Source organism: Macrotis lagotis, chromosome 4 (genome assembly GCF_037893015.1).
Source record: "Macrotis lagotis isolate mMagLag1 chromosome 4, bilby.v1.9.chrom.fasta, whole genome shotgun sequence".
NCBI classification, from domain to species: Eukaryota; Metazoa; Chordata; class Mammalia; order Peramelemorphia; family Peramelidae; genus Macrotis; species Macrotis lagotis.
In genome coordinates this window covers 24,690,916-24,718,722 of record NC_133661.1, presented here as the reverse complement: position 1 = coordinate 24,718,722, position 27,807 = coordinate 24,690,916, and the positions used below count along the sequence as shown (strand labels likewise).

At 40.1% G+C, this 27,807-nt stretch overlaps 1 protein-coding gene across 2 annotated transcripts in view; it reads right to left on the bottom strand.

Moving 5' to 3' along the window:
* Positions 1–5,822: 5,822 nt before the first annotated feature.
* Positions 5,823–27,807, bottom strand: part of REEP3 (receptor accessory protein 3) — a 72,969-nt gene continuing 50,984 nt past the window's right edge. Inside the window, exons 6-8 of one of the 2 annotated variants that reach the window (XM_074232360.1) lie at positions 15,324–15,471; positions 11,238–11,383; positions 5,823–6,875 (exon numbers count right to left, since the gene is read on the bottom strand). In XM_074232360.1, the coding sequence (XP_074088461.1) occupies positions 6,777–6,875; positions 11,238–11,383; positions 15,324–15,471 (393 nt within the window). In that variant the 3' untranslated portion in view covers positions 5,823–6,776. Of the gene's footprint in view, positions 10,224–11,237; positions 11,384–15,323; positions 15,472–27,807 lie in introns of both variants that reach the window. The other variant, XM_074232361.1, reaches the window with a different exon arrangement.

Genomic DNA, 27,807 nt, shown 5'->3' with positions numbered 1-27,807 from the left:
TCCCAAGAAGCTAGAATCTGCCTGCATAGGCCGCTATTAATCACAAAATGTATTTGACTTCCTATTTACATGGCTAGGTTTTGTATGTACATTGCCATTTGCAGGTTATCCTCCATAAAATGTGAGCTGCAGGAGGGCAGGAAGGCCCCCTCCCTCACAGGTCTTGGAACCTAATGTTCATGTTGATGGATTGAGCTAATTAAAACCCAGTATTATTCCACTTCAAAATGTCAAACGGATGCTTTCTAATTCTGAATGAACTAAAATGAAAGGCAGGTACCTGCTAGGACCGATGTCAGGATAAAGGGGCTAGAGCTGCCTTTAAAGTCCGGGATGCCATTTTCCATCCTGCCATTGATGCATGCCGGCTGGCTGACACTGACCGTTTTCACTACCCAGGCAACTCTGCAAGATGAAATTACTGATCTGTTGCTTGCTCTATATTGGTAGAAGCCAGCTCTCTATACTGATGAAATCACAGGTCTGGGAAGTAAAAATATAACTGCATTTCTCATACTTCTATGTTATAAATAAATAAAAAGACTCAGTATCATTGCTAGCATTTGGTTACTAAGTCTGAAAAGATTGTCGAGGCTGAGATCAAGTGCCATCCCTTATTTTACAGATGAGGAAACAGGTGCAGAGAGCTGAAGTGATTTGTCAGAGGTCCCTGCAGGCATACATTTAGTCACAGAAAAGTTCCAAAGCATCTCAGACTCTTTTGGCCTCTCCCTCCACTCCCCCCTCCCCCACTGCCACCCTTCCTCCTTCTTTCCCCCTTCCCTATGCCCCCCATCCCTCCCATCCCCTGCAAGTGCATTTTTTTCTGCATAAGATACCCACCCAAATTAATTTTACTTGTGTTTTTTTTTTTTTTTTTGCAAGGCAGTGGTGTTAAGTGGCTTGCCCAAGGTCACACAGCTAGGTAATTATCAAATGTCTGAGGTCGGATTTGAACTCAGGTCCTCCTGACTCCAGGGGCCAGTGCTCTATCCACTGTGCCATCAAGCCACCTCCAACATCAACTTTAAAGTTAACTTGAGACATTTTGCAAATCTGCTTTTAAGGATTGCCTATAAAGCAAAGCCTGGTTAAAACTCAGGCAGTTTCTAAGGCAGTGGAATTTCAAAACAACTTTGTCTTAAGAAAAGGTAAAGACACTTCCCTGGAAAAATAATGAGCTTGGAAACAATTTTTCCAGTGTATAACAGGTAATCTAAATAGACCTAAATAGAGCTAAATCTAAATCATCAAAGACCAGAAGTTATGGGAGTATTACTAGAGAATCAGTAGAGAAACATGTAAAATCTTCTGCAAGCAACTGTTTGAGATTTTCCTTAGCTCCATTATAATTCTTTCCCACTTGTGTATACTGTGCAGCAGCCAAAGGTGCTGTGCACTGACTCGAATATCTAAACAAAATGAGAACAAAATCCATCAGTATACTGTATTGTCTTAAGGTCGCCGGCGGGTGCAGTTGAGTCTGAGAGACAGAAGACTTTGCCCACTTGTCAGACCTCATTGGAGTCTTGGGTTCAGCTCTGAGGATTGTAGTTTAAAGACTATCAGTTGGAGAGCCGTGTGGAGGAGGGCAATTAGGATGATGAAGAACCAGTCCTTGTCCTAAATAGGACCAGTTGAATAGGGAGCGGGCAGGCTTTAGGGGGCAACATGGTAATTATGTTCCAATATCTGAAGAGCGTTTCATGGGAAGAAGAAATTAGATGTTTCCTTTGGTCCTAAAGGGCAAACCTAGAAACAGTAAATCTAAGTTGTAAAGAGGGAATCTAGGCATGACATTGGAACACTGCCAGCACCAACTGCATCACCGTGAGAGGTGTCCACAAATGGCTTGGCTGCCTCAAGTAGTGGACTTTCCTTCCCTGGAAGTCTTCAAGCAGGGAGTCCGACTACTTGTGGGTTTTATTGTAGAGGAGAATTCTGGTCAGATCTAGGCCACTGAAGTCTTTTGATTCTCAGATTTTGTGATTTTGAGTTGTATGTCCTTGGGCAAGTCACATAATCTGACTTTCTTCCTCTGTAAAATGGGGGAAGGGGGCCTTGAAGTCCTTTTTCATTAAAGGGGGGAGGGAGTGATATCTTTATTACCTATCTCACAGGTTGATGGTGAAGATTAAGTGAGGTAAGTCAAATCCTTTATAAACCCTAAAGTCCACAGAAATATCAGTTATATGGTGAATCGTTTCCTCTTGTTTATAGCATAGTTTTTGATAATGTATAATCCCTCACTTATTCAAAAAGGGATCATCTTCTAAAGGAAGCTTAAAAAATTCTATAACTAGACTCTGGAACCAATTAGCATTTCAAGGCTAAAATACTGAGGCATCAGTAAGAGAGAGCAGAATGTTTTCTGGTAAACAATGAACTGAGCTCTGAGATGGTTGGTGGTCTGGGGTCATTTATTTGCAAGGACAATGACTTCATGTAGGGTGAAAAAGATTGGAGGGGGAAAAAAGCCAACCATGCAACCTCATTTTTGTTTTGTGCTCCGAAATTATAAATCAATTTGGATACAAAGATACACATCACAAAGCAAATAAGAGGATAATTGCCTTTTAAATGCTGTCAGCAGAAGTAATTTATCATACAGTATTTTTCATAATAAAATGGCACTGAAAACAAACTTTTTTTTTAAAAAAATAGGAGATTTTACTGAAGTTTAATCACAAGACCAAGATCCACCTTGCTTTCAAACAGATGGAGCCACGGAACATAATGGAGAGAATTGATTTTTAACATCAGAAGACACCATTAGCCTCTGATCAAATCTTCTCCTTACTACCTATGTGACCTTAACCTCTGGACTCAGTTTCCTCATCTGTAAGTGAAGGGATTGGACTAGATGGCTTGTCTCCTTCCAAGTCTAAATCTATGATTAGATAATTTCATTTTAGGATGGAATCTTAATTGTGTGGAATTCTTGACTCTTAGAATTTCCTGGCATTCAATGTTAACAATGAAGTCTTCCCATCTTTATGGAGATGGGCAACCTTAGAGCAGAGCCATGCTTCCCAGGCTGCAGGATCTGGCACCCAGTAGAGTAAATACTCATTAACTCTTGGTGGAAATGACACACAAATGTATCCTTAATGAGTCTGAATTTTGACACTATAGTGTTCTTTCGATTTTTTTATAGTTCAACCTTTTTTTTAAAAATCGAATTTAAAATCTCCCACATGACTGAGCCAAGTTGCTACAGAAACATTTCAATATATATCGTCTTCCTTTTCTTCACCTTTCCATATGATGTGTGCTGAAATGGTAAGTTTATGTTAACTAACATTCATCTTCATGGCTGCAAAATATTGAAAGCTGGAGAAGGCTTCAGAGGTCAGTTAGTCAATTTAATCAGCTACATCAAACTTTACACACAAGGCATGGTGGTAGCCATGGAAGGGGCACAGATATGAAACCTCACCCTTGCCCTGGGATGATAACAATCTAGGGAGAGGAGGATAAGAGGCCAGGCCAAACGTGTAGGTATTTCATAAGGTTAGAATGTGATTATGGGCAAAGGAGGAGGTCTAGACAAAATGCTGTACAAATCACTAGGAGGGAGAGCTCGTTTTCAGCTTGGGGGTGTGTGTCAAGGGAGTCTTTATTATTGTGGAACCTGAGGCGGGCTTTGAAGAGCAAGGTTTCAAACAGGGATGGAAAGGAAGTGCCCTCTGGGTTAAGGAGACAGTCTGCATTCACTTAATGGACTACAGCTGCAACTACAAGATTGGATGTGGGAACAGCATGTTGCTCAGTTTGGTGGTAGCACATGGACAAAAGGGAGGAAAGGGAAATATTGCAAAAAGGAGGATTTTGCATTTTTGACCGATAGGTTAGAATTATCAGAGGGGTTGTGTGAAGGATTGATTGCAGAAGGGAAAACTGGAGGCAGGGCAGTCATTGCAGCCACTTCCTCTCCACACATTAGACCATCACCCAAAATGCTTCCATCTAGCTCAACAGAGCTGCCAAATTGACATTCCCAAAGCTCAGGTCGAGCCCAAGTCAGTACCAGCCCAGACCATTGGGATTCAACCACAGTCTATGCAATATTTGTAGTTGTTTGCAATCTGGCTCCAATAACCTTTGCAGGCTTCTTAAACATTCCTCCCCTTCATAGACCGTCACACTGGCCAGCTGGTTGCTGATCCTGTTTCCATAGCAAGAATGCACTCTCATTTTTGCCTTTTGGAATCTCTTATGCTAAGGAGGAGAGTTCCTATATGAGGCTTCACCCGACTCCTCCAGTTACTCTGAATCTGAATTTGTATAACCACAGTACAGAAAGTATGCATTCCTATGCTATATATATATATATATATATATATATGTATATGTATATATATATATATACATATATAATGTTTACCTCTAGATGCACATTGTTTCCCTTGATAGAATGGAAGCTCTTTGAGGACAGGGACTGTTTTCATTTTTGTTTTTGTGTTCAGTGTTTGGTAGAGTGCCTGGGCACTTGAAGCAAAAGTTTGGGTGTCTGGGAAGTTGGTGGGCCTCCATTAGGGAAGTACCATTAAAGTATTTCCAGGTACCACTAGAAGGATGGGGACACGAGTGGCTTTTTTGTTGTTTTTTTAGCTTATTGTTGGTAGCACCAGTATTACATCCAAGTGGAGCTGTCCAGCAGATGGGAAACTTCCTAATAAAGAGTTGTCCAAAAGTGCAAAGGGATCACTCCCCACCTCCTTCTCCAGTCAAATCCCATGGCAGGTCTTCTCATCAGTGTGGGAAGTTACTTAAGAATCTCGTAGAAGGGCTCTTTGGCCAAGTAGGTTTGGATGAGGTGATCAAAGAGGGGCCCTCAGAGACAGAGGGGACCACAGGAGAATGGCCAAGGATGCATAGATTTATAAGTTGTTTGCATAGACAGGATAATTAGAGGTGAAAGAATGAGTCAGATGGCCAAAGGACAGCAAGTTGAAAGTGAGAAGTCTGAGGGCAGAACATTGTGGAAAATACATTTAGGGGATGAATGGAATTCATGATGGATAATGAGAAATCAGTTAAGCAGGAGAACAAGGCAAAACCATCAGGTAAGGTGAAGAAGGAGAGAAGAGATACATGTTACAGAAAAGTCAAGGACATTGGGGATTGGGTTAAAGCCCTTGGAGAGCAATTTCAATGAGAATATGGGAGGGAAGAGAACACATTCCAGGGATTTAAGGAAAAACTGGTCACAGTGAGAGACTTTCTGGAAGTTTAATAGAAAAGATAGAAAGATAACTTGAAAAAAAAACAGGGTTTCAGTGTGTGGGGCTGAGGAGTTTCAAGTAAAGAAAATTTGTATGTTTGTAGACAGAAGAGATAGAGGTCAAGAGCCTAAAGATGAGGGAGAGAAGAGGATAAACATTATATAAAATGCTAAGCACTTTACAAGTAGTTCATTTGATCCTGCCTACTATTATCATGGGCTTCTTGACTCTACGGATCTGACTACACAACTAGCCAAGTCAGAAAAGCTTCTGAAGCCCAAAGATGCCTGACATACCAGTGATTCTTTGGGAGTGAACCCTAGCCAAATTTGGAGAGGTCTGTATCTACTACACAGCTCAAGAGTAGCCTTGGGCAGCAGTGGCAGACTCCAGACTTTGCCTGGGACTTTCTAAACACCCTGGCTTATTGTGTCTACAGATATCTCCCTTAACCCCAACCCAAAACCTCTAGAAACTACTAATACTATCTCAACCTTTTTTACATTCTTCTTTGAGCAGCTCAGAGCTCTCTCCCCTGAATGCCATTTCTCAGATAATATCTTTGTAATCTGTGATTGTACCGTTTCATTTTGGGTCCCTTTATGGATCTGAGGGTCTTTCATTATGCCATATATCTTTGAGGGAAGTAATTCCCATTGAATAATTGAGAAAACTGAGGCAGGCCAGTGATTTGCCCAGGGTCAGAGGGAGTAAGTGTCCGAATTTGACCTGTGGTCAATTAGCCCTCTATACACTGCCACAATGAGCTCAAAAGAATGATTCATGGGACAAGATTCATGTGTAGACCATGCAACACAAGGAGCTGGTCCAGAGAGTGGAAGTGGGCTCCCCATCACCCAAGGTCTTTGGATAGGCCATTGAAAGGATTCTTGTTCCAATTGGGTTTCTGAGGACCCTGCTGGTTCTGAGATTGTCATTGTAGAGACATGCTAGAAGATAAAGAGGTCGGAAAGTGAGGGAGGTCAGAATGAGCAATCTCAATATTTTCAGTAAAGATAGGTCATCTGCTGAAAGAAAGGGGCTGATAGATCGTGTCTGCTAGGGCTCAAGAAGGTCCAGCTCCTCAGAAGTGTGTTAGGGAGTCAGGATGGACAAGCAGTGGTGATAGCTAGGGGTCCTAAAAGCATGGCCTGAACTGTGTGGCATATGAGCAATTTGACATAAGAAATACTTCAACTCATCCCTAATAAATCTGAAGTTTATTAAATTTTCAAAAATCTCACAGTAATAAAAATTCCCACAACAGTGTTTAAATATATAATTTACAAAGGTTGACATACAATGTAATAAGATTTTTCTTCAAGCTATTAAACAGCTTCTTAAAAGTATTAAGAGTAGAAAATGTTAAACCTTAAAAACACATTAAATCTAGGGGCTCTTAAGGAGTCAAATCTTGAAAATATTTTAACTTAGAAATTTCAAATGTAAAGAAAGAAGAAATCTTAGTTTCAAATAACAACAAATAACAATTTTAAAATATGACACACATTACAAAATAGCATAATTCTCCACAACTGCATCTTTGTTTTATAAATGAATTATACAGTGTATAGAGAAACACTGGTTGTTTTGTATTAAACATGTACTTTTCCCCCTTAGAATCCTCCTGGTAAAGATGATCAAACTCTAAATTAAAACAGAAATGGGACCTGGTGAGTGTTTTGATGGAGGTGAAATTTTTAACAAAACAAAATTCAAACATTTTTGAGGAACAAATTGCTTTAGTCAGGAAAGACCAAAAAAAAAAAAGCACATTTTAGTTAATTCATGTTTTTTAGCTATTTCTGTTATATAATTCATAACACTGTAGAAATCTTTGGTGGTGACCTGTGGATTAAGTTCCCTGAAAATTTTTTTGTTATATGTAACCAATAAAATATGGTCAAGTAATCATGGCTGGTGATGATGTCTATATCATGCTCTAAGCAAAATCTATTGTATGTGGTCCATATCAAAGGGCCCCAGGGATGTTCTGACTATATAGAACATGTTTCTACATGTACTTTTTCATCAATATTATACATTTCTGGCTCATTTTCAACAAAAAATCTTACAGGTTGCAAGGTTAAATGATAAATTCTTGCTACTGTGATAAACTCCAGAAATGATCTAATTTTTGTAAATGACAGACTAATTCCATACAGAACAAAATATGAACATCAACTTAAATGGCTGTAGAAGAAGTGCTACGAATAGGCAAGGGTACCTACTGGTGGGCTTCTAGCACAGGCTGACAGAGTTGGCTTTCTGACACTGCCACTCAGACTGACTCAAAAGCCAATAAGAGCTCACTCCCATGCGGATTTTAAGAGTAGAATATAACGAATAAAAAAGGAATTTTCTGCTAATGAAGGAAAATGAGAAACCAAAGATGTTTAAAAAGAATTAGAATATTATGGAAGAGTGGACTCCAAAATAAGTAAAATTGATGGGTGGGAAACTAATTAAAGAAGATGCATTAAGAAAAATATTCCAAAAGCAAGTAGCAAGAAAAAGGGGGAGAAGAAGTAGAATCAAGGCCACAAAGCAAACTATCTGAAAATGGGGACCAGAAATCATTGGGGAAAGAGGGGTAATTAAAAAAAATTTTTTTATAATGGTCAATAAGATAGAAAGCTAGGCTCCTGCGCATACACTGAGTTCGGTCACAAAACAGCCTCCATGAAGCCAGTGAGCAGACTCTTCCAGGCTTTGTGGAATTGAGGAGTGATGGCTATCAAAACCAGGAAGAGTTTTCTGCCCAAGAGAATGGCTCAAGTTTCCCTACATAGCACGAGCAAACCTAACACTAGTAGTACATAAACAACACTTTCTTCCTGAAGAGCCGGGGATCATAAATCCTAGCCATTCAGGGGGAAAAGTGGTGAATTCTCTAAAACAAACAATCAAGGAGAAGATGATTATTACATGGTTACTTTTATGAGTTAATTCTGGGGAGAATAAAAGAGTTACTGATTTTTGCCTTCTGTTAATTAGCAGGAGCAGAAAGGGCATCAGAGGGAAGCACACCATGCATCAATTAGGATACAATTTCCAAGCAAATCTTCGGCTTCCCATCAGTGGACACTCCCATTCCCATTGGGGGGGGGGGGGGGCGGGCAGAGGATGCAAGGACCAAGGACTTTCACTGTCACAATCTTTTTTTTTGGTGGTGGGGGAGGAGAATGACCAGTGGTGGAGAGATATAATTATATATATAATTCCATCTGCAATTCATATGTGAGATATTCTAAAATTTCAACTTCCTGATCACTAAATGGTCACAAATTCTTTATTTTCTTCTTCTTCTTTTTTTAAGGGTTTTTTGCAAGGCAAATGGGGTTAAGTGGCTTGCCCAAGGTCACACGGCTGGTAATTATTAAGTGTCTGAGACTAGATTTGAACCCAGGTTCTCCTAACTCCAGGGCCAGTGCTTTATCCACTGTGCCACCTAGCCGCCCCCACAAATTCTTTAAAGTGAAGATCTGATTTAAAAAAAAAAACCATAATGTTTTATAGTCAGATTTTGACATTTAAAAAAAGATTACATGGCATCACATTCAAAAGACTTCGGTTTTCAATGTGAAGAAGCAATCCAGGTATATAATACTAAGAGTCCATTATTCAAGCCTCAATAATTTAAACTCCAAACCTTTTGCTAAAAGAAGACTCATTAGGATGCATTTTCCTCGGATAGAAATGGTTTTCCAGATGAAAGAAGGATAACAATCTTTGTATGTCACACTGGGATGTCCTCATGCTCAGGGGAGATATCTTAGCCAGAAGAGGAGTGCAGATCTGGCCATTGCCTGACTGAGATCCATCATGAAGATTCACACAAAACCAATAATTCTATGCTTCAAGCTTTGAGATATTTCATGAAATTGGAGTTCAGTCTTGGATCACTTACCATATTATGTTTAAGCAAGTAATTTTTTAAACTAAAAAATTTAATTAGTAGTATTAACAGGAACATACTATATTTAATTGCAAATGCAAAAGTAACTATCAGTTACATATTGCTTCTCATTCATGAGAAGGTAAAATAATTTTAAAAACATATAGTGAATATTTAACGAAGATGTCTGTTATGTTTCATGTTTCCAAAATCAAAATACATTTAAAGAATTAAACCCACAGGAAGAGAAATTAAAGAGAACAAAGTATACATGTATCTACCTATTTATAGATAGATACATAGATGTATTTGATACAGCAAAATTAGACAAAGAATAGTGAAAATAGTTTCCATAAAAGAAAAAAAAACGTACAGTTGTAAAGGAGTAAACAATTTCAAATGTGCAAAGCTGTGTAGATATAAAAGTGCTGGTTGTAGATACCTGGTTTTCAAAATTAAGAGTTTTAAAACTTGGTGAGGATCAGGAAACTAGGAAATCTTACAAAAGCAAAATTTCTAAGGCTATACAAAATGTAATTTAATCTCTCTCCTTCTGTGTTTACTTGTACCCATGCAAATGTTTAGAATAAATTGGTCTCTTTTGTGACTCATCATATAATTTACATAGTACAAATGGAGGTAAGCAAATTACAATAGCCATAAAGGCTTTGTAAAGTTTCCTGAAGCAGAAAAATGTTCTTTTCAAGTATACAAAAGAAGTTTTTTTGTGTGCATGCTTTTGTCTTGTACAGCAAACACTCAATTAGTGTTAACCAACTTAAAGAGGGGTAACCTCCTGTCATTTGTAATTTATCTTCAGAGTTGAAAGAACTACATTTCATAGCAATACCTTTTCATAGTTGAGAATACTAAGTAATAATTAGAGAACTCAAACCTATCCTTGTTCTTAAGAGATAAAAGCAATTTCTAGCCATTCTATTATCACTGTTCCATGAGGAATTATTTTAAAAGGACAAATATGTGATGTATTGACACCAAGTTATTGCATTACAGCAGTTTGCTTTGAGATATTTGGTCAATTAAAAATACACCTGTGGTCTCTTCTTCACTCTATATTTTAATGAGCCATATCGTACCTGAGGAAAGAAGTGGGAGATATTATAAATTAGTCATTGATTATACACTTATTCAATCATGGTGACTTGATATCCTAACTTCTGTCACTAAGGATTTAAGTTTAAATTAGTATAATAATCAGCTATATGTGTTATAAACTATTCATACTCTACTACCATTGTTTCATCAGATTCCTTTTGTTCTTTTTTTTTTTAAGGCTTTTTTGAAAGGCAAATGGGGTTAAGTGGCTTGCCCAAGGCCACACAGCTAGGTAATTATTAAGTGTCTGAGGCCAGATTTGAACTCAGGTCCTCCTGACTCCAGGGCCGGTGCTCTATCTACTGTGCCACCTAGCCACCCCAATCAGATGCCTTTTGCTAAAACATCTTATGCTTCAACTAGCTCACAGAAATGCAGTTATATAAAACAGTACAAAAGCCTTAAAAATGTAATTTGAATTACAGTGGAACAATAACAAATAAAACCCTGGGTGCAGTGGGGTTTTCATAGCGAATTCTGGTCCCTGGCCCTTCATCTAATGAACATACTTCTGCCTTTTCATTAGCTTAGGGAATGGTGACCCTGAAACACTGAATGATTCCTCATTGCCCTGTGATTTAACTAATTACTGAGCAGAGTGGCAATGTTCAGTGTATGTTAACATATCCCATCTTTGAGCATATCCCTTCTAGAAACTGTTACAAAGTCAGTCATGTTTGCTTTTTGGCAGCTGCCTTCTCGGCTTCTGTGCGGGGCCAGCTCTGGCTAGATATGATAATTCTGCTCACTAGAATATCTGATGAACTGGAACATCCCATTTCCCATCTGTCATCTTACTGCTTGGTAAGGAGTTTGCCCTATTTTGAATTTCTTGAACCCTTTAGAATTCTGATTTCCATAAAAATCTGCCTTCCCATTTTCTCTACCATATTTTCATTGGCCTTTTTTTGTGGGCAAGAGTTCTCTATGACAATACTGCAAATAAGTCACATGCAATCCTAATCAAGGGCAATAAACACTGGACTTGGACTAGCCTCTTTGCTTTTTTTGACGGTCTTCACAGACTTCATGCTTTGTGATCTTCGAAGGCCTCTGTGTGTTAACATTTCGTCATCTGAATAGGCCCCCTCGCCATCTTCATCTGTTTTTTCATCTCCATCTTTTGAGGAAGTTCCGAGACCTGAGGGTGTTGCCAAAGAGAGTGAGTCTATAGAGGAGGACGATGCCGTCACCAGCATCCCCACACTCTTTCCCCAGCCCATCTCCCTGGCTCTTTTCCCATAGTCACTGCTCACTGTACAAGTTCTACTTTGCAACTCTGCTACAAAGTCTGGCTTGGCTCACGTCTGGCCTCAAGTACCTCTTCATACATTGATTGCCCTGCAGAGGACTGGATTCCTTGTACATGCTATGCTGGAACTGCCTTGTTCATGGTTTGTCTCTCCATAGACTATGTGCTTCCTGAGGGAAGGGTCCAATAAGTCTTCCCCAATAGTATCTAAAGTAGGGTGTTTCACAAAGTAAGTGCTTAATGCTTATCGAATAGTAGAAGTTAACATTAACTTAGACTATGAAAAGGCAATAACCTAACATATTTTTTGATGCAACTGGGTGGACAAAAGAGATGATGGATCTAAGATTTCCACCCTGATACTCCACTAGCTAAGGGACCTTCAGCAAAACAATGGACCCCTCAAAGTCAGACCAGGTGCTGATATGCAACAGGAGTCTTTACTGGAAACTCCCTAAACTAGTGAAATCACAACCCCACAGATCTGATAAAAGATAAAGAGAACACAACTGGGAACATTCTAGCTTTATCTCATAAAACTTAAAAATTGTGAGTTAAATAGAATATAATGAAAAATAGTGAAATCAAATCAATTAAATTCTTTTGGACCTAAAAGAGAGAAAATTCTTTACACAACAGACATGATTAAGTTAGAAGGAAACTGATCTTAGGCAATCAAACCGCTGCCACCCAGGCCAAATAACCCTGGTCCCAATGGGCTTTCGAGAACCCTCTTTGCTATGGTCCCCAAAGAGCCAACTACCTGACACTAATTTGAAAGAACTGACCGACCCCCACCCCAATATGTGCTTCCTTGCCTTAATCACTACTTTGCTGACAGACTCAGTTTTTAAGGGAGTAATGTTAATGACACAAACCCTTCTTCTTTTGACTTTTCCCAAAGACCCTAGGCAGGCAAGGCCTTTTAGAAAATCCAGTTTTCAACTGAAAAAGAAAGAAAGGTGCAGAGGATTTCTGGTAGTTCATCTAGGAAATTACAAAAATTGCCTTTAAAGGTGCCTAAGTGCAAGAAAGGCTGGCCAGGTCTCTCTGGGAGCCCGGGCTGGGCAGCCGAGGGATGCCTCTGGGTGGTTAGTGGTTTCAACTGAGACCAGGAAGGAGGGGGCTGGTGTTCAGGGTTCAAGCTTTCTTTTCTAGAAGCTTAAAGCAGGCTAAGAGAGATCACCTACTGCCTAGAGGGTAAAAGAAGGGTAGCCTAAAAAAAAAGGTGAGGCCCAAAGCTCGGGGCTAGGGGGCCTGGTCAGTTAAGTTCAGAAGAGAACAATGAAAGAGACAGTTTCTAATTGATCTGGACTTTGGGGAAATAACTTAGAAGACAGAAAAGCTAAAATGTTTCACCTCCTCTTCCTCCCACCTTAGGAGAACTAGAACAAAAAATTCAGAGAAGACCAATTTTTCAGGATTTCTAAAAAGGCTTATTTTGTAACTGCTGGCTGGTTTGGATCACGTATGCTTTTTTCCCCCTCGGAGAAACAGAGAGAGAACCAATTACAGCAATTTGTAAAACATCCTCTGACCAGGCTTGAAATCTGAATTTCCTTTTTATCCTGACTGCTTTCTCCTCCCTGCTGTGGTATGACTTGTTCTCTTAAAAAATGAACTCCTTGTTGCCTGAAAAGAAAAAAGACTGACAGAGGCAGAAGGAGAACAATTGTGCTACTGGAGAACATCCTAAGCCACCTGGCCAGAGAGAGCTGGAAAGCCCCCGACAGAAGCAGGCTATGTTCACGATGAGGCAGATCTGCTGGGTCATTCTGACCAAAGCTGAGAGCCTAATCATTCACTGCTTTAGCAATCATTTCATCCTTCAAAAGGCAGGGGAACCAACAAAGGGAAATTCCATTCCTGAGCTAAAACTTAGCATCTATAACAAGCTGGGAGAAGAGGAGAAATGATGAGGACCTGGGGGGGAAGTGATCACTCTGGCCTTTCTGGAGTCTGGGACAGAGCAGAGATTGGGGAAGCTTCAAAGTGCCAGAAAAGGCAGCCTGAAAGAGGCAGGCACCAAGTTGCCCCCCCACCCCCCTCCCCTCCCTGCAGTAACTTCCACTGCCCCCCATCTGTTGGGCTTCCCGGCTCCTCCCTTTCCTCCATGGGTCTCTTGGTGGTTGGGCTGGCTCCCAGGCCCAGAAGGTTCTCCCTCACTGTCACTGCCTTCTGCCTTGGTCCCCCTTCATGGCAGTGTCTTCTCTGTGTTGGTTTTCTCCAATTCCTCCCATGGGTGGCTTGTCAGCAGTTACTTGTTTACAGCCTGTAGACTGCAAGCTGCCTCCCTTTGCATCCCCAGGTTTGGCACCGTGATTAGTTATCAATAATGCTGGCCGACCAGCAAGACCTTGCCGAATATTGACTGTCATCTGCAAATTTGATAAACCCAGGCCATTTATGCCTTTATCAAAGTTAACATAAAAATGTTAATAAACAGCAACTGTAATTCTGGAATGAAAGGAAGAAGACAAAATTGGGGTAAATGTAAAACTTTACATGTAGCTTCAAAAAATACTTGACAAGATCCCAACGAAGGAAGCCCAAAGGTTAGAAAGCCATTTGGCTGAATAGGATCTGTGGAGTTTGGTGAACTGCAGCCTCTGTTAAGTTGGTATTGTAGTGACCAAAATGCCGATGGGATCTTGGGATGTATTAAGAGCAGTTGAAAATCCAGACAGGGGCAAGAGCGATTTCTGCCTCTTCAGTAAGGGTCTGGGCCCATTTTAGGAAGGAGACAGCTCAGTGAAGACCGTCCAGAGGGGGCAGCCGAGATGAGGAAGACCATATCACAGAAAAGGGGGAAGGAGCCCACACATTCTGTCTGCAGTCATCTGATGAGCCCGTGGAGGAGGACAGGGCTGGCTGGGCAGAACTAGGCACACTGCAGCTGGAGCCTGGATGCAGGGGAAAACTCCCAACGACAGGGCAGAGGAGTCTTGGCCCAGGGAGGAATGGAACAGTCCCTTCCCAAATCTAAGCGATCACTCCATCTATGAGAAATGAAGCTTGGGTCCCATTGTGGCATCCCCACAGCATTCAGGACTAGTCACTGTAAGCAATTTAATTGCAGAAATGTTTGATCAGTTCTAAGAACTGTATATTGGGGTATGTGTGTCTCTGGGTGTTTCGTTATCTTAGAGCATGACCAGGAGGGGTCTGAAGCAGGGGGAAAAAAAGGTTGACTTTGATTATTTACTATTCTGTGTCTTAGTCTCAGGGCTATTTATAATAATTAGACCTAATGAGCATTTCATATGGTGATCCCATGTTTAATCAGATTTATCTTCTTCATTTCCTTACCCAAGAAATCACACATTATTAAATGAACTAATTTGTCATTATTTGTAACTAGCAACATTTGAAGATTATTCTAGTAGAAAATTCCTCAAATGTTCCCAAGCTGCTTCCAGGGCTGGTGCCACCTTCCCTAAATTGGTGACCGGTCTGTGTGTCCTGGAATTGGGGGGGGGAGGGGCAGGAGTCCCTGGAGGGGTGTCACCGGGGCTAGCCCGCATTGTGGTGGCAGGAGGAGAGGCTGTTGCCAGAGGCCCAGGCATTAGGGTGGAGATTTTGGGCCCCAAGAGGCACTTTGCCTTATATCTCCTCTACAAGTCCAACCAGTTAACAAATCTTAAATGGAGAAAAGGTATAGAAAGAAGAAGGAAAAATGAAACCTGAAATGTTAAGAGCCCAAGATAAATGTTAAGGCTATTAAGACTGACTTAAGTCCTTAGGCCTGCTCCTCAAGCTCCCCAAGCCCCCCCAAGTCACTCCCAGGCCCTCAATGATGGCAGCAGCTGCTCACTGGCCAGAGACATACCGGTGGATTCACTGGCAGCTGCCTTTGTTTTCTTTTTCGTCTCAGGGGCGGAGGGATAGGGCCTCTGGCCCACAGGCTCCTCTCCTTGGATGGCTGTTAAATCGTGCATGCTGAAACTTCTCAGACGTTCAGTGATGGCTCCTTGGCTCTACACAGCAGAAAACAGTGGGAGAACTCAAAAGAGGGATGTTTGTTTACAGTACTGAACATGTTCAACATTTCATCTTAAAATACAGGGGAAAACCCCCCTAAAGATGCTTGAAGGCATAATCCTAAGAGCATGCAGCACAAGAAGCATCCTAGTTTTGCATGTTTTCTGTGCTTAAGGAGTTTGCATTTTTAAAACGATAAATCAAGACCTGACTGGCTGCTAAACTAAAGATCTCTGAGCACCAACCCCTCATGGATTGGGAATGCAGGGAAAGCAATCTGAGGACAACCTAAGGCAAAATGAGAGGGTGTTAAAACACCCAATGTTGTGAAGCCACAGGAACATCTAGTCCTGTCCACTCTGGCAGGAAGGTGCTTTGCCTCAGTACTCTCTGAGAGAGTGATGGTGTTTGTGACCTTCCTGGGGTCCACCTCCGTCTGTACCCCCGCTATAACAGAAAGGCTCTTCAAAGAAATCATCTCCAAATGAAGACCTTTTCAAAATTCAGAGAATAAGTGCATGACTCATCACTTCTAATTGCTTAGTTTGAAATGCTTCCCAACGTGTTTGCGTTAATAAGCAACGAGATATTACTTGCATGTACTCCATTTTGTCTGGAGACGCTCTCCATGACTCTGGCTGCCTCCAGTCCCAAGCCTGTGCCCAGCCCCAGACCAGCCCCAGAGGCTCAGGTGAGTGGGAGCACTCTGTCTGTCCCTGTCCACGTGTCTTATTCTCCTGGCCGCATGATAAGATCCTCTGCAGCTGTTCGGGCTGCCACGCCAGGTGGTATATGGCATCAGGAACTAGGAGTCATTACCATGGGAACCATAGACTCTGCCTTTGTCTGGCCACCATATTTTCTGGGCTATAAACAGCAACTGTGCTAATAAAATTGGGTGAAATGGAGGACAAGGAGCTCCTTCGATTCCCATCTCTCCCCCAATACCCCTGTCCCAGTACATTTGGGCCTTCCTTGTTCAGAAAAAGAATTCTGACAGACCAGTGTTTACATATTCCCAGAAATTCTTTTCTTTTTACACTTGATTCATTCTTATAAGGTACTAGTTATGGCTTAAATAGGCATGTTTAACTACCTTAGCTCCTGCAATGGATAAAAGAAACCTGTCTCCTAAGAGAAGAGAAGCAGACCGTCGTACATTCAAGTACATGGCTCTGTCTGCCTTGCCAATCATACCTGGGCCTGCCTATATCATCACCTGCCTGGGCAGAGTTCTCTGAAGCGTGGGGTGGGGTGCCCTCCCCTCCCCAAGCCCATTCCATATCTAACTTTCCTCTGATGCAGTCATTTATGCTCTTTTTTTCTATATACATCCCTGAATGAGATCTATCCAGCTGCTACTAATGAAAAGTAGGAGCTGGCTAACAGGGGGTATATTTCTTCTAAATTCAATAATCCCTGAATCCCACTGATTTTAAGCCACTCAAGGACAGAAAATCGACTCATTTGCTCTGAAGAGTAACTAACACATGGACAATATGCTCAAGGACGAGTTTCGTAAATGCTTCTGATGAGATGAGTTTTTAAAAACGTAAATTTTCTGCCTAATTCCTGGCGGGTAGATTCATTCACAACCCCTTATTCGATGTAAACTTGCCCAGGTCCCTTGAGTCATTCACCACATAGTCCATCTAATGCGCTAGAGGCCATTCTCTGATCAGACAACAGGAACACTAGCTGGCCACTGACTACCTCTTGCTTTTGCTGGATGACCAGTTGCCAGCCTTTTTTAAATTAAGGAAATAATGGACTAGAGAATGCAAAAAGCTAAAAAGCTGACCTATTGGTTACTAATGAGAGTCAGATGGGGAGAAGATAACATTCCTGTTCCAGATATCACACAAGATAGGAAAAGCTGCCTGGGCCTGCCATCCATTGCTGAAACTCAAGGAAACACAGAGTGTATATATAGTTTATATATAGGTTGTTTTTCTTAGGATTCTTTTCTGGTCATGCCCATTTACTTTTTGAAGAGTTTCGAGTTTCAGGTTTCCCCTTTCCAAGTCAACTTTTATGCCTTATTTACCCATTCCCAAAGGCTTTTGAAACTAAATTAATTAGAAAGACTAAAATTTAGACCTTATTAAACTGTTTTTGTCCTCTGAGCCTGAGCTCAACATCACTGGAAGTGCTGGGGGAAGAGAATTGATGAAGAAAATGCATGGAAGCCTAGCCCAAGATTTTCTAAATTCTAGTCATACTTTCTGTTCTTTCTCCCACAAAGCTTCCCCAGAGAACTACCTTTACATATGTTAATCTCCTTAACTCCAACAGAGATTAAACATACACATACATATATAGTGCACATATATTATGTGCATGGCCCTTCAATGTTATTCCTGCCTTCTATTAGTACTGTAGTTTTCCATCTGCCAATGGCTTGCTGGGCTTCATTTTCTTTTATCCTCAACACAGGGCTTAACAAGCCTGGTCATCAGCCAACTGGAACAGATGAGGAGTGACAGTGGCCCGTGACTACAGCACCCCGGCCTCAGGTACAGCAGAGGGATGTGAGCAACCGTCATGAGACCAACAAGACGGAGGAGGCTTTGGGAGATGAGACCGAGTTAGATAGTGGACTCCCTGTCTCCTTTCTTTGATGCCTTCAACCCCTTTGGCCACCAGTCCACCTGCCCTCTGGGCAGCTGCAGTTCTCATTCCAGTATCTCATCATGCCAAGCTGGCTCAGCTTCTCAACTTACCCTCATCTTCACAATCCAGGTCCTGGCGCTCAGTTCTAGCTTTTTATCCAATGGGAATCTTGTCAAAGTCCTCCCATCAACCCTCCACAGGTGGGTGTGTGAATGGGGGATGGTCTCTGGGGGTATGCTAGAGGCCAAAGTGGCACATGGGCTGACTACCAATTACCTCGATCTTATATCATGCATCCCTCTGATGTTTTTTCCTGTGTAATATCTTGATGGCAAAAGGTGACCCCTTACTCATGCTTACAATGCACCTTCCCTCTACCTTCTTGGTTGATCTGCAATTTGAATCCTTCAGAGACCGTGGGATTCCATAATTGGCAGCCCTACAAAATTCTTGGAAGAATATTGATGCTAAGTTGAGCTTTTGATTCAAGAAGAAGCTAGGGGCCATTAGAGCAGTCACATCTGTCTTTTTTGCCCTGTCCAATTTTTGTCCAGTTGCAATTATGGTTTAAGACATAGTTCCTAATGGATCCACTCTATGGGCTAGTCATCTAAGTGTATGTTATTATAATGTCTGTAGAACAAATTTCTTTTTTTCTGAGTGAAGAGGCCAAACTTTTGAGTGTTTACTGAGTTCATCTAGGAGGATGTGCATTGTTCCCGGGCATAATGTAAGATAAACAAGGTCATCTGCAAAAAGGAGCTTCTGAAGTACCTTGGCATATAAATAAAATTTCCTTCAATTTGGACTCCCAAGTTGGCTGTCTTTCATATTCATGGCTGAACTTTTGGTAAGCATGAGTCTCCATGCATAGATTGCAATTAAATGTTGAACAAAGGATATGTTTGTTTATTTCTTAAATTACCTTGCATGGTTTTGAATAAATATAGAAGGCATCTAATTGGAGCAGAATCTCTAATTAAAATCACAATTAGTCAAGAAGCAAGCTAACTAACTTAAAGCTCCTACTCTGTAACTTTACTCTCTACCAGTGAGATATGAATACCAAAGTGAGATGATCCTGCATCTTCCAGGGGGAGACAATAAGTTGTTCACAGAGAAGCATTTATTCAAAATAAATATCAAATGGTTGGAAACTGAGGAATCAGGAAAGATCTGATGAAGGAAGCAAGCCCTGCTCTGAAACCTGAAAGAAGCAGAAGTGAAGAGAGAGGGAGCCTTCCCAAAGGTAGATGAGAGAACTACTAATGCCTAACGCCTGCCATGCTCTCCCACTATGCCTGCAGGATTTGCAGAAGCAAAAGGGGACAAGAGGCAATTGGCATCTTGAGCCTAGAGGGCCTGAGGAAAGCCTGGGAAGAGAGAAAGGAGACAAAGAACATTGATACTGCGAGTTTTTCATCAGGGTGCAAGAAAGTCAGTGGAGGTACTTGGGCAAGGGAAAGGCAGGGCCAAATATATATTTTAGGAAGATCAATTAGGAGTTGCAGAGAAGATAAATGGGAAGGAATGGATTTAGGGAAAACAACTAAATGACTTTTTAGTGTGAAACAACTTCAAACCTAATAAATGATGTCTTGGTAATTTTGATGTGATCACAGAGAAGAGATGGAGACCAGAGATGGTGAGGAAGTAGAATCAACACGAGATGATAGCCAGTTGGATACAAAAGACCAAAGGAGCTAAAACCAAATGGTTTTTCTTATTCTGACAATAAGAATATCAGGATCTTGCATTCTTGGTACTTTTTAACCAACTGAGTGACTTGTCAGCATGTGATGTGCTATAGGATATAGTAATTTTTGAAAGGCTGTTACTTCCTTCTAATATCTTAATTAAGGATGCCCCTGATGCACAAATACATTATTCTTGTAATGATTTTACATAGATACATCAGTATTTAGAGAGTTTCTTGATAATTTTTTTTTTTGGTTAATGAGATTTGAGATTCTTTTCCCTAAACATTTGCTACCTCTAAGTAATGAATTGATTTCTCTGGCATAGTGAATCTTTCCTAGGGGAGTTCCCTATACCAATGTGGGTTGGCACCTTTTCTGCATCTTAGTCTTGGAGGTTCAAGGACTTGCCAAGGGTCACAAATCCAGGGTGTGTCAAAACAGGATGGGGCCCAGGTCTGGGTTTGACTTTGAAACTAGCTCTCTAGCCACTATACAGAAATGTCAAATTCACAGGCAAAATTCCTGAGTGTGGCCTCTATCAAATTAAAATGTAATTGGAAATCTTTAAAAAAAATAAATGAAATTACAATATGATATAATATTAACTTGTGGTTTTCTAAGTCAATATGCAGCCTGCAGAGTTGTTTCTATTCACTGAACTATACAAGCCCTGCTGCCTCCCACTCAAAGGTCAATGCTCCATTTTATCTCATCCATATCATCAAGACTAGCTGGCACTTCAGTTATATTTGTGACCCAACCAAAAAATGGTATGATCAAGAGGGAAACAGTAGATTATTAATTGGGGAATTTACAAGAATCATATAGAAAAATACCTTCAAAGGTGATAAGGAATGGTCTCCTGAAACAAAAATACAAAAAACTTGTTTTTCAATGCATCAGAACTATATGGATTTCAGAACTAAATAGGATAGAGGCTGAGAATGGGGCTTTGGAATAAGGAGAAGAAAGGGATGCTTTCACTATCCTTAATTCTGATAGAGAATTTTTTGTTTCTAGTTCCTATAGCTAATCCTTGATCAACATCAAATTAAATCAAACACTTTCCTCTATTCCCAGAAAATGAATAAGGTTATGAGTTTTAGTTTAAATAATACATTACTCCTCTGCATTTTTAAATTTAGTAGATGTTACCTTAATCTGAAAAAATGAAACTGAAAGGATAAAAAAATGAAGGAAGTGGTTTTTTAGTCTGAATGAGAAATCACCATGGAAACAGCAGTCCGGGCCAATTATTAAGACGACAAGAGGACACACGTCCCCTGCAAAGCAATTCCTAAGTACCCCACCATTCTAGCTTTTTAGATATTATTCCCTCCAGGGCTAGAGCTATATTATCTAAATGGGACTGAATTATAAGATGAAGTGAGCAAGAGACAGAATGTAGGATTTGGATGCCCTTTAAAGGAGAACTTTAAGAAATTTAGTATAGAGATAATAAAGCAAAACTGGCACTCCTTCTGGTAATGACTAACCAAATTCAACTTGCCCATCCTTACAAACAATACTTAGAACATTTCAATGGACATATAGATAATCACTTCACATAATGGGCTGGTTATAAGTTTGATACATGAGAATTAATCAAAATTGTCAGAAATATCACCTCTCCTCCATACCTGTGAATTTCAGTGTTTGCATTATTTTCAGGGGAGCAGATGCAAATAGGGACCAGTCAAGGAGCCCATTTTGAATTGCTGCCACCCAGGAGATGTCCTCTAAGAAGCCCAACAAGTCCTAGAGATCAGGTAGATTTTAGGGTATCCAAGGTTTCTGTGGGGAGGATCCTAAGGTGGGCAGGTGGGTACATTAATTTCCTTCCCCAGAATCAATTCAGTAAGTTTATTAAGGGCTTATTCTATGAATTACAAAATACTAGACTGTACTTTTATCAAAGACAAAAATGACCATGTCCTAGCCCTAAAGGAATTCACTTTGTTCTTGAGGGGGAATGGAGGAAAGGCAAGAGGTAAGAGTTATACAGCTACTCAGAGATAAACAAAGACATAAGTATAAATAGAATGGTTGGTTAGAAGCAAGTGAGAAGACACCTAGCAGCTTGGAGGGGAAGGGTGTTGTGAATGGGTCACAGCTAGGAGGCCTAGGGGCTAATCCCAGACCCCAAAGGGCTTTGCAGATGTTTTACTTCATTCTGGAGGTCTTGAGTAGGGGGCTGATGGAATTTGACCCATCATTTAGGAGGGTTATTTTGGCAGCTGTGGACAGGATCATGAACAGGAGAGGAAGTGGAAACACGGTAATCAAGGAGGGGGCTCCTGCCATAAACCAGGCAAGAGGTGATAAAAGCCTAGATTAGTGGAGAGAGCAAAAGAGAAAGGGACAGATGCAAAAGATGTGGGGGGAGAGGGATGAGGCCCCAAAGGTGATGGGGCCCATTCTAGCCCCTAGTAGCTTGTTGACCTAATGAAGAAACTGCTCAACCAGAGTTTGAGTATATAATAACCTGCTAATACTGCTCCAGAATCTAGATTGGTTTAGAGATTGATTAGAATTAATTCAGATAAGCTCAAAATGGATACATGATTTAGACATAAAGGGTAAAACCATTAGCAAATTAGGGAAGCATAAAATAATTTACCTACCAGATTTATGGATAAGGGAAGAAATTAGGGTCAACCAGGATATAGAGTCTTACAAACTGTCAAATGAATAATTGTACTTATGTAAAATTTTACCCAGACAAAACCAATGTAACCAAAATCAGAAGGAAAGTAGAAAATTGGGGAAAATTTTTTATAGCAAATATCTCTGATAAAGGTCTCATTTCTCAAAAATATAGAGAGTTGAGTTAAAGTAGTAAGAATACAAGTTATTTCTCAATTGACAAACGGTCAAAGGATATGAACAGGCAGTTTTCATATAAAAAGATGTTTTAAATACCACTACTGGGTCTCTACCCTGAGGAGATCATGGAAAAAGGGTAAAAACATCACTTGTACAAAAATATTCATAGCAGCCCTGTTTGTGGTGGCAAAGAATTGGAAATAGAGGGGATGGGATGTTCATCAATTGGGGAATGGTTGAACAAACTGTGGTATATGTATGTGATGGAACACCACTGATAGAAACCAGGAGGGATGGGAATTCAGGGAAGCCTGGAGAAATTTGCATGAACTGATGCTGAGCGAGATGAGCAGAACCAGAAAAACACTGTACACCCTAACAGCAACATGGGGGTGAGGATCAACCTTGATGGACTTGCTCATTCCATCAGTGCAACAACCAGGGACAATTTGAGGCTGTCTGTAATGGAGAATACCATCTGTATCCAGAGAAAGAACTGTGGAGTTTTTTTTTTTTTTAGGTTTTTTTTTTTTTTTTTTTTGCAAGGCAATGGGGTTAAGTGGCTTGCCCAAGGCCACATGGCTAGGTAATTATTAAGTGTCTGAGACTGGATTTGAACCCAGGTACTCCTGATCCAGGGCCAGTGCTTTATCCACTGCACCACCCAGCCGCCCCAGAACTGTGGAGCTTAAACAAAGACCAAAGTCTACTAACTTCAATTTTTTTAAGTGTCTTATGTACTACATAATTTTGCTATCTCTAATATTATATTTTCACCTCAAGGATATGAGTTCTCTTTTAACACATTCAATTTGGATGACTGTATTGCATGGCAACAACATAAAGACAATCAGATTGCCTTCTGTGGGGGGCTGGGGGAAAATTGTAAAATCCAAGACCTTACAAAAAACTACTACTGTATATAATTGGAAAACAAATCTAATATTAATAAAAATGCTCTAAATCACCACTGATTAAAACAACTCTGAGGTACCACCTCACTCCCATCAGATTGACTAACAGGACAAAAATGAAAAATGATAAATGTTGAAGAGGATGAGGGGAAAACTGGGACAGTAAAGTGGTGGAATCATTCTAGAAAGCAATTTGGAACTATGCCTTGGTGTTCTGCACTGTCAAACTGTCCATATTCATTGATCCAGCAATATCACCACTGGGTCTCGATCCCAAAGAGTTGGGGGAAAAAAGACCCTATATAAAAGTATTTTACCACTTTTTTGTGATTAAGAATAGGAAATTAAGGGGATACCTATCAATTGGGGAATGGCAAAGTTGTAGTATGTGATAGCAATGGAATATGCTGGGAGAAGTGATATGCAGGATGATTTCAGAAAAACCAAGAAAGACTTACATGAACTGATAAAGTGAAGTGAGTGGAACTAGAATTCTGTGCACAGAAACGGCAATATTTTATGGTGAAGAAATGTGAATGACTTCACTATTCTCAGCAATATGATGATCCCAAAGGACTCATGATGAAAACTGCCATCTAAAGAAAGGACTGATGTTGTATGACCACAGACTAAAGCATACTAATTTTTACTTTCTTTTTGTTTGACTTTTTTCTTCATTTCTTTTTTTGGTTTGAGTTTTCTTGTACAAAGAATGACTGATGTGAAAAATCTTGCATGATTGCACATGTATAACCTATATATATCAGATCGCTTACTGTTTCAGGGAAGGAGGACGAGAGGATCCTATGTGGAACTCGAAGTTTAAAAAAAAGGAATGTTAAAAATTGTTTTTACATGTATTTGGGGGAAAACAAAATATAATTATGAAGCAAAACAAAATAAAAGGAATCATTTCAGAAATTCTGGCCATGAACAAATGATTTATTTGCTCTTTGCTTTGCTATGAAGCCCCTTATCAACTATTAGTCACCTGAATGGAGAAGCAAGTTCTGGTGCTCTGGGAAAACTTACAGATAAGTATTTTGCAGAGACCAGCCAAGGTTACATAAGCACATTGATGAAGGCAGCCATAATATGAGTCTGTCAACCACAAATCAAACCTAGAAAACTTGGAAATAAAGGAAAACTGCTGAACCATCACTGACCCTGGCCAGATATAGGGTCTTTCTAATATAAAAAGAGAAGTTTAGAAATTTAGGAAACCGTGTTGCTGTTGTTGTTGTTGGCTCCAGCTGTTCTAATACTGCAGCAAATGGATTCCAATTTGTGACACAAAATGGAGCACTCTTGTCTCATCCTTCACCTTTTCAGAAGTCTCATTTGGCAGTAAAGGATGCCATTAAACAGAGCTCAGTTGTTTATGTAAGTTCTATTTTTTTTTTAAGGTGGCAATTTTTAGGTTTTTGCAAGACCAGATTTGAACTCAGAGACTCCTGACTCCAGGGCTGGTGCTCTATCCACTGCGCCACCTAGCTACCCCTGTTTACATAAGTTTTAGAAGGAATCTTCTTCCCTGTATCGGACCTTGATCTGCCACAAACAACTCACCAACATAGACATTTGCTGCTAAATGTGAGCAGTTAAAGAAGACCCAAACTCAATTACTTTTTCAAAAATTTCTAAGTCCTAGAGAATAGCATTAGTACCAGACTTGGCAACATATTGGATATGGGAGATGGAAGAATAAAGAATTAAGGATTATTTCCAAGTTTCAAACCTGTGCAACTATGGGAAAGGTGGTACCCTCAACAGAAAGAAGAACAGTTCTAAGAAGAGTAAGAGATAATGAGTTCCCTTTTGGATAGGTTGAAATTGAGATACATCAAGGATGTAAAGTGGAGATGGCCACTAAACAGTTGATGATATATATAAGTATGGAAGGCAACAAATGGGCTTAGAGATAACTGACTAGATGAGATCACCAAGAAAATTTTATTTAGCCAAAAAACCCACAAAAATAAAAAAACAGGAAAGGAGTGATTTATGATACTTCCAGGGTGGATGGAGGTAGGGGGTGGGGGTTGGGGGGAGAGGAAAGGGACACTCCATCAGATCTCATTTACAATTATGAACTCTGAGGCAGACTTGGTCCATTATGAGGTCTGACCTTTGTGAAAGGGATTCTCTTTCTCTTCATACATGAGTAATTCCCCTACAAGAAAGAGATTTTTTTCTTTACTCAAATCCTTTGATGTTTTTGATAGTAAGTTTGCTCAAGAAATTGCCACCTAAAATACTCTATGAAAACACAACTTTAATATTTGTTGATTAGAATAGGTGGACTTTATATAAAGGCTCAATGCAATTTTATCATTTCCCTCCTCAAATTTTTCATTAAATGTTTACTACCTATAGACTGAAGTTGGAAAGGAGAGTTAATATGCTGCATGAGAAGATCATGCAGAACCAAAAAGATGTCAGTGAGCAAAAAAAAATGGGCTGAATCCAATAAGATGAAAGTTAACAAGGACTAACATAATCCCCAATGGGATTCAAACACCTCAACTGTCCAAGTGACTTCCAGGTTGGGAGAATTATTGCTAGCAAAGAGTTCATCTGAAAAAGGTTTAGATTTTTTCAGAAGATTGCTCAATCTGTATGAGCCACTAGTCAATGGAACCTTTGCTTGAACCACACTGAGAGGCTAGGTGGCATTGATATGCCTCAAATTTTTGGGAGCTAGAGGATCCTAGCCAGGGAAGCCAGATCATAGGAACTGGGGATACTTGGCCTGGAGAAAAACAAACTTGGGGATGAGGAAGGAACATGATGGCTATATTCATATCCTGTATGATCCTTTCATGTGGCTGACTTGAAGCATGCAAAAATAGAAATAAGGATTTAAACAGGAAGATAGCAATGGAACCTAACAATCACATCACTTCAAAAGCAGGCTGGATCCTCTCAAGGTAGGAGTTGGTACCCATTTCCTGGAGATCTTCAAGTACTTGAGGATATTCTAGAAGGGACTAATACACTTCCAAATCGCCCATTTATCAAATTTCTGAGGGAATTACTATTCCCTTTGATACACACACACACACACACACACACACACACACACATACCTGCTAGTTCTTCTGTTCAACTCCAAAACAGAAATGAGGATATCGGCATTTACTAAATTTTACCAAATTTTAGAGAAGAAAAGAACTTAGAGATCATCTAGTTCAAACCCTGCCCATTTTACAGATAACAAAATAAACTCAGAGGCCAATGACTTGCCCAATATCATGGGTCATTAACTGCAGAACCCAAGCTCTCCAGATTCCATCCTACTCCAATGCAGTTTCCATGACAACAGGCCCCAATACTAGATCATCACATAGTCAAAATAACACAATGCTAGCAGGAAATCTCATTTCTACATTACCCAGCTAAGCACACCCAGTTTATTAGATGACAGGAAGCATCTGACTATTTCTAAGACTTTGCAGCAAGGAGGACAGCCCCTGAAATAATGGCAGAATGAGGATATTTGAATCACTCAGATCACAATTTGAAGACAATCAGATTATAAATACACTGTAAACTACATTTTCTGTGATATTTCACTTCATAATTTTTGTTTAAAATATCTACTTGGCAAGTGAAGCATGGAGAATTCAATGAGCTATCCAGTAGAATTATTCATATTTTTATCTCTTGGGAATGAAATCCAGCAAGATTGCTGTTCATCTAGTATTAAAGCTACCAGCATTTCTCCTACAAAAAGGGATGGAATACTGAGCATCCTCAGCACAATCCTTGAAGGTCCTTCCTCTTTCTGCTTGGCTCAGCCAAAACAAACTTGCACATTGACCTTGTGAACAGATGCTTGGTAATGAGCTCACAGAACTGAGCAGCATTTTCAGAAAATTGCTTTAGAGAGTAATAAATGTCTTGATTAAAGTCTTATTTTCATTTTTAACATGCTCAGGTGGTACATATAGGAAAGACTACTCACTAATATGTAAACAATAAAGACAAAACAATTTTAGCCCAAAGCAGGTCAACAACAGTAATTAAAGCTAAATATGAAAAAATTTATAGTTATTTTCACTTAATTTTTACTTATAGTCATTGATTACTATTGGTTTTCTCCTGGAACTTGACCTGCTTTTCTAAATTATCTTTAAGTTACTCTCCAAATCAGCTCATTGACCTCAATTTTATGTAGCTTCCAAGACAAAGACTTTCTTCTGACATCTAAAAAGATATGATAGGGCAATCTTGGCAAATCCAAATTATACAGAGTACAACTTAAAAAGATATAAAT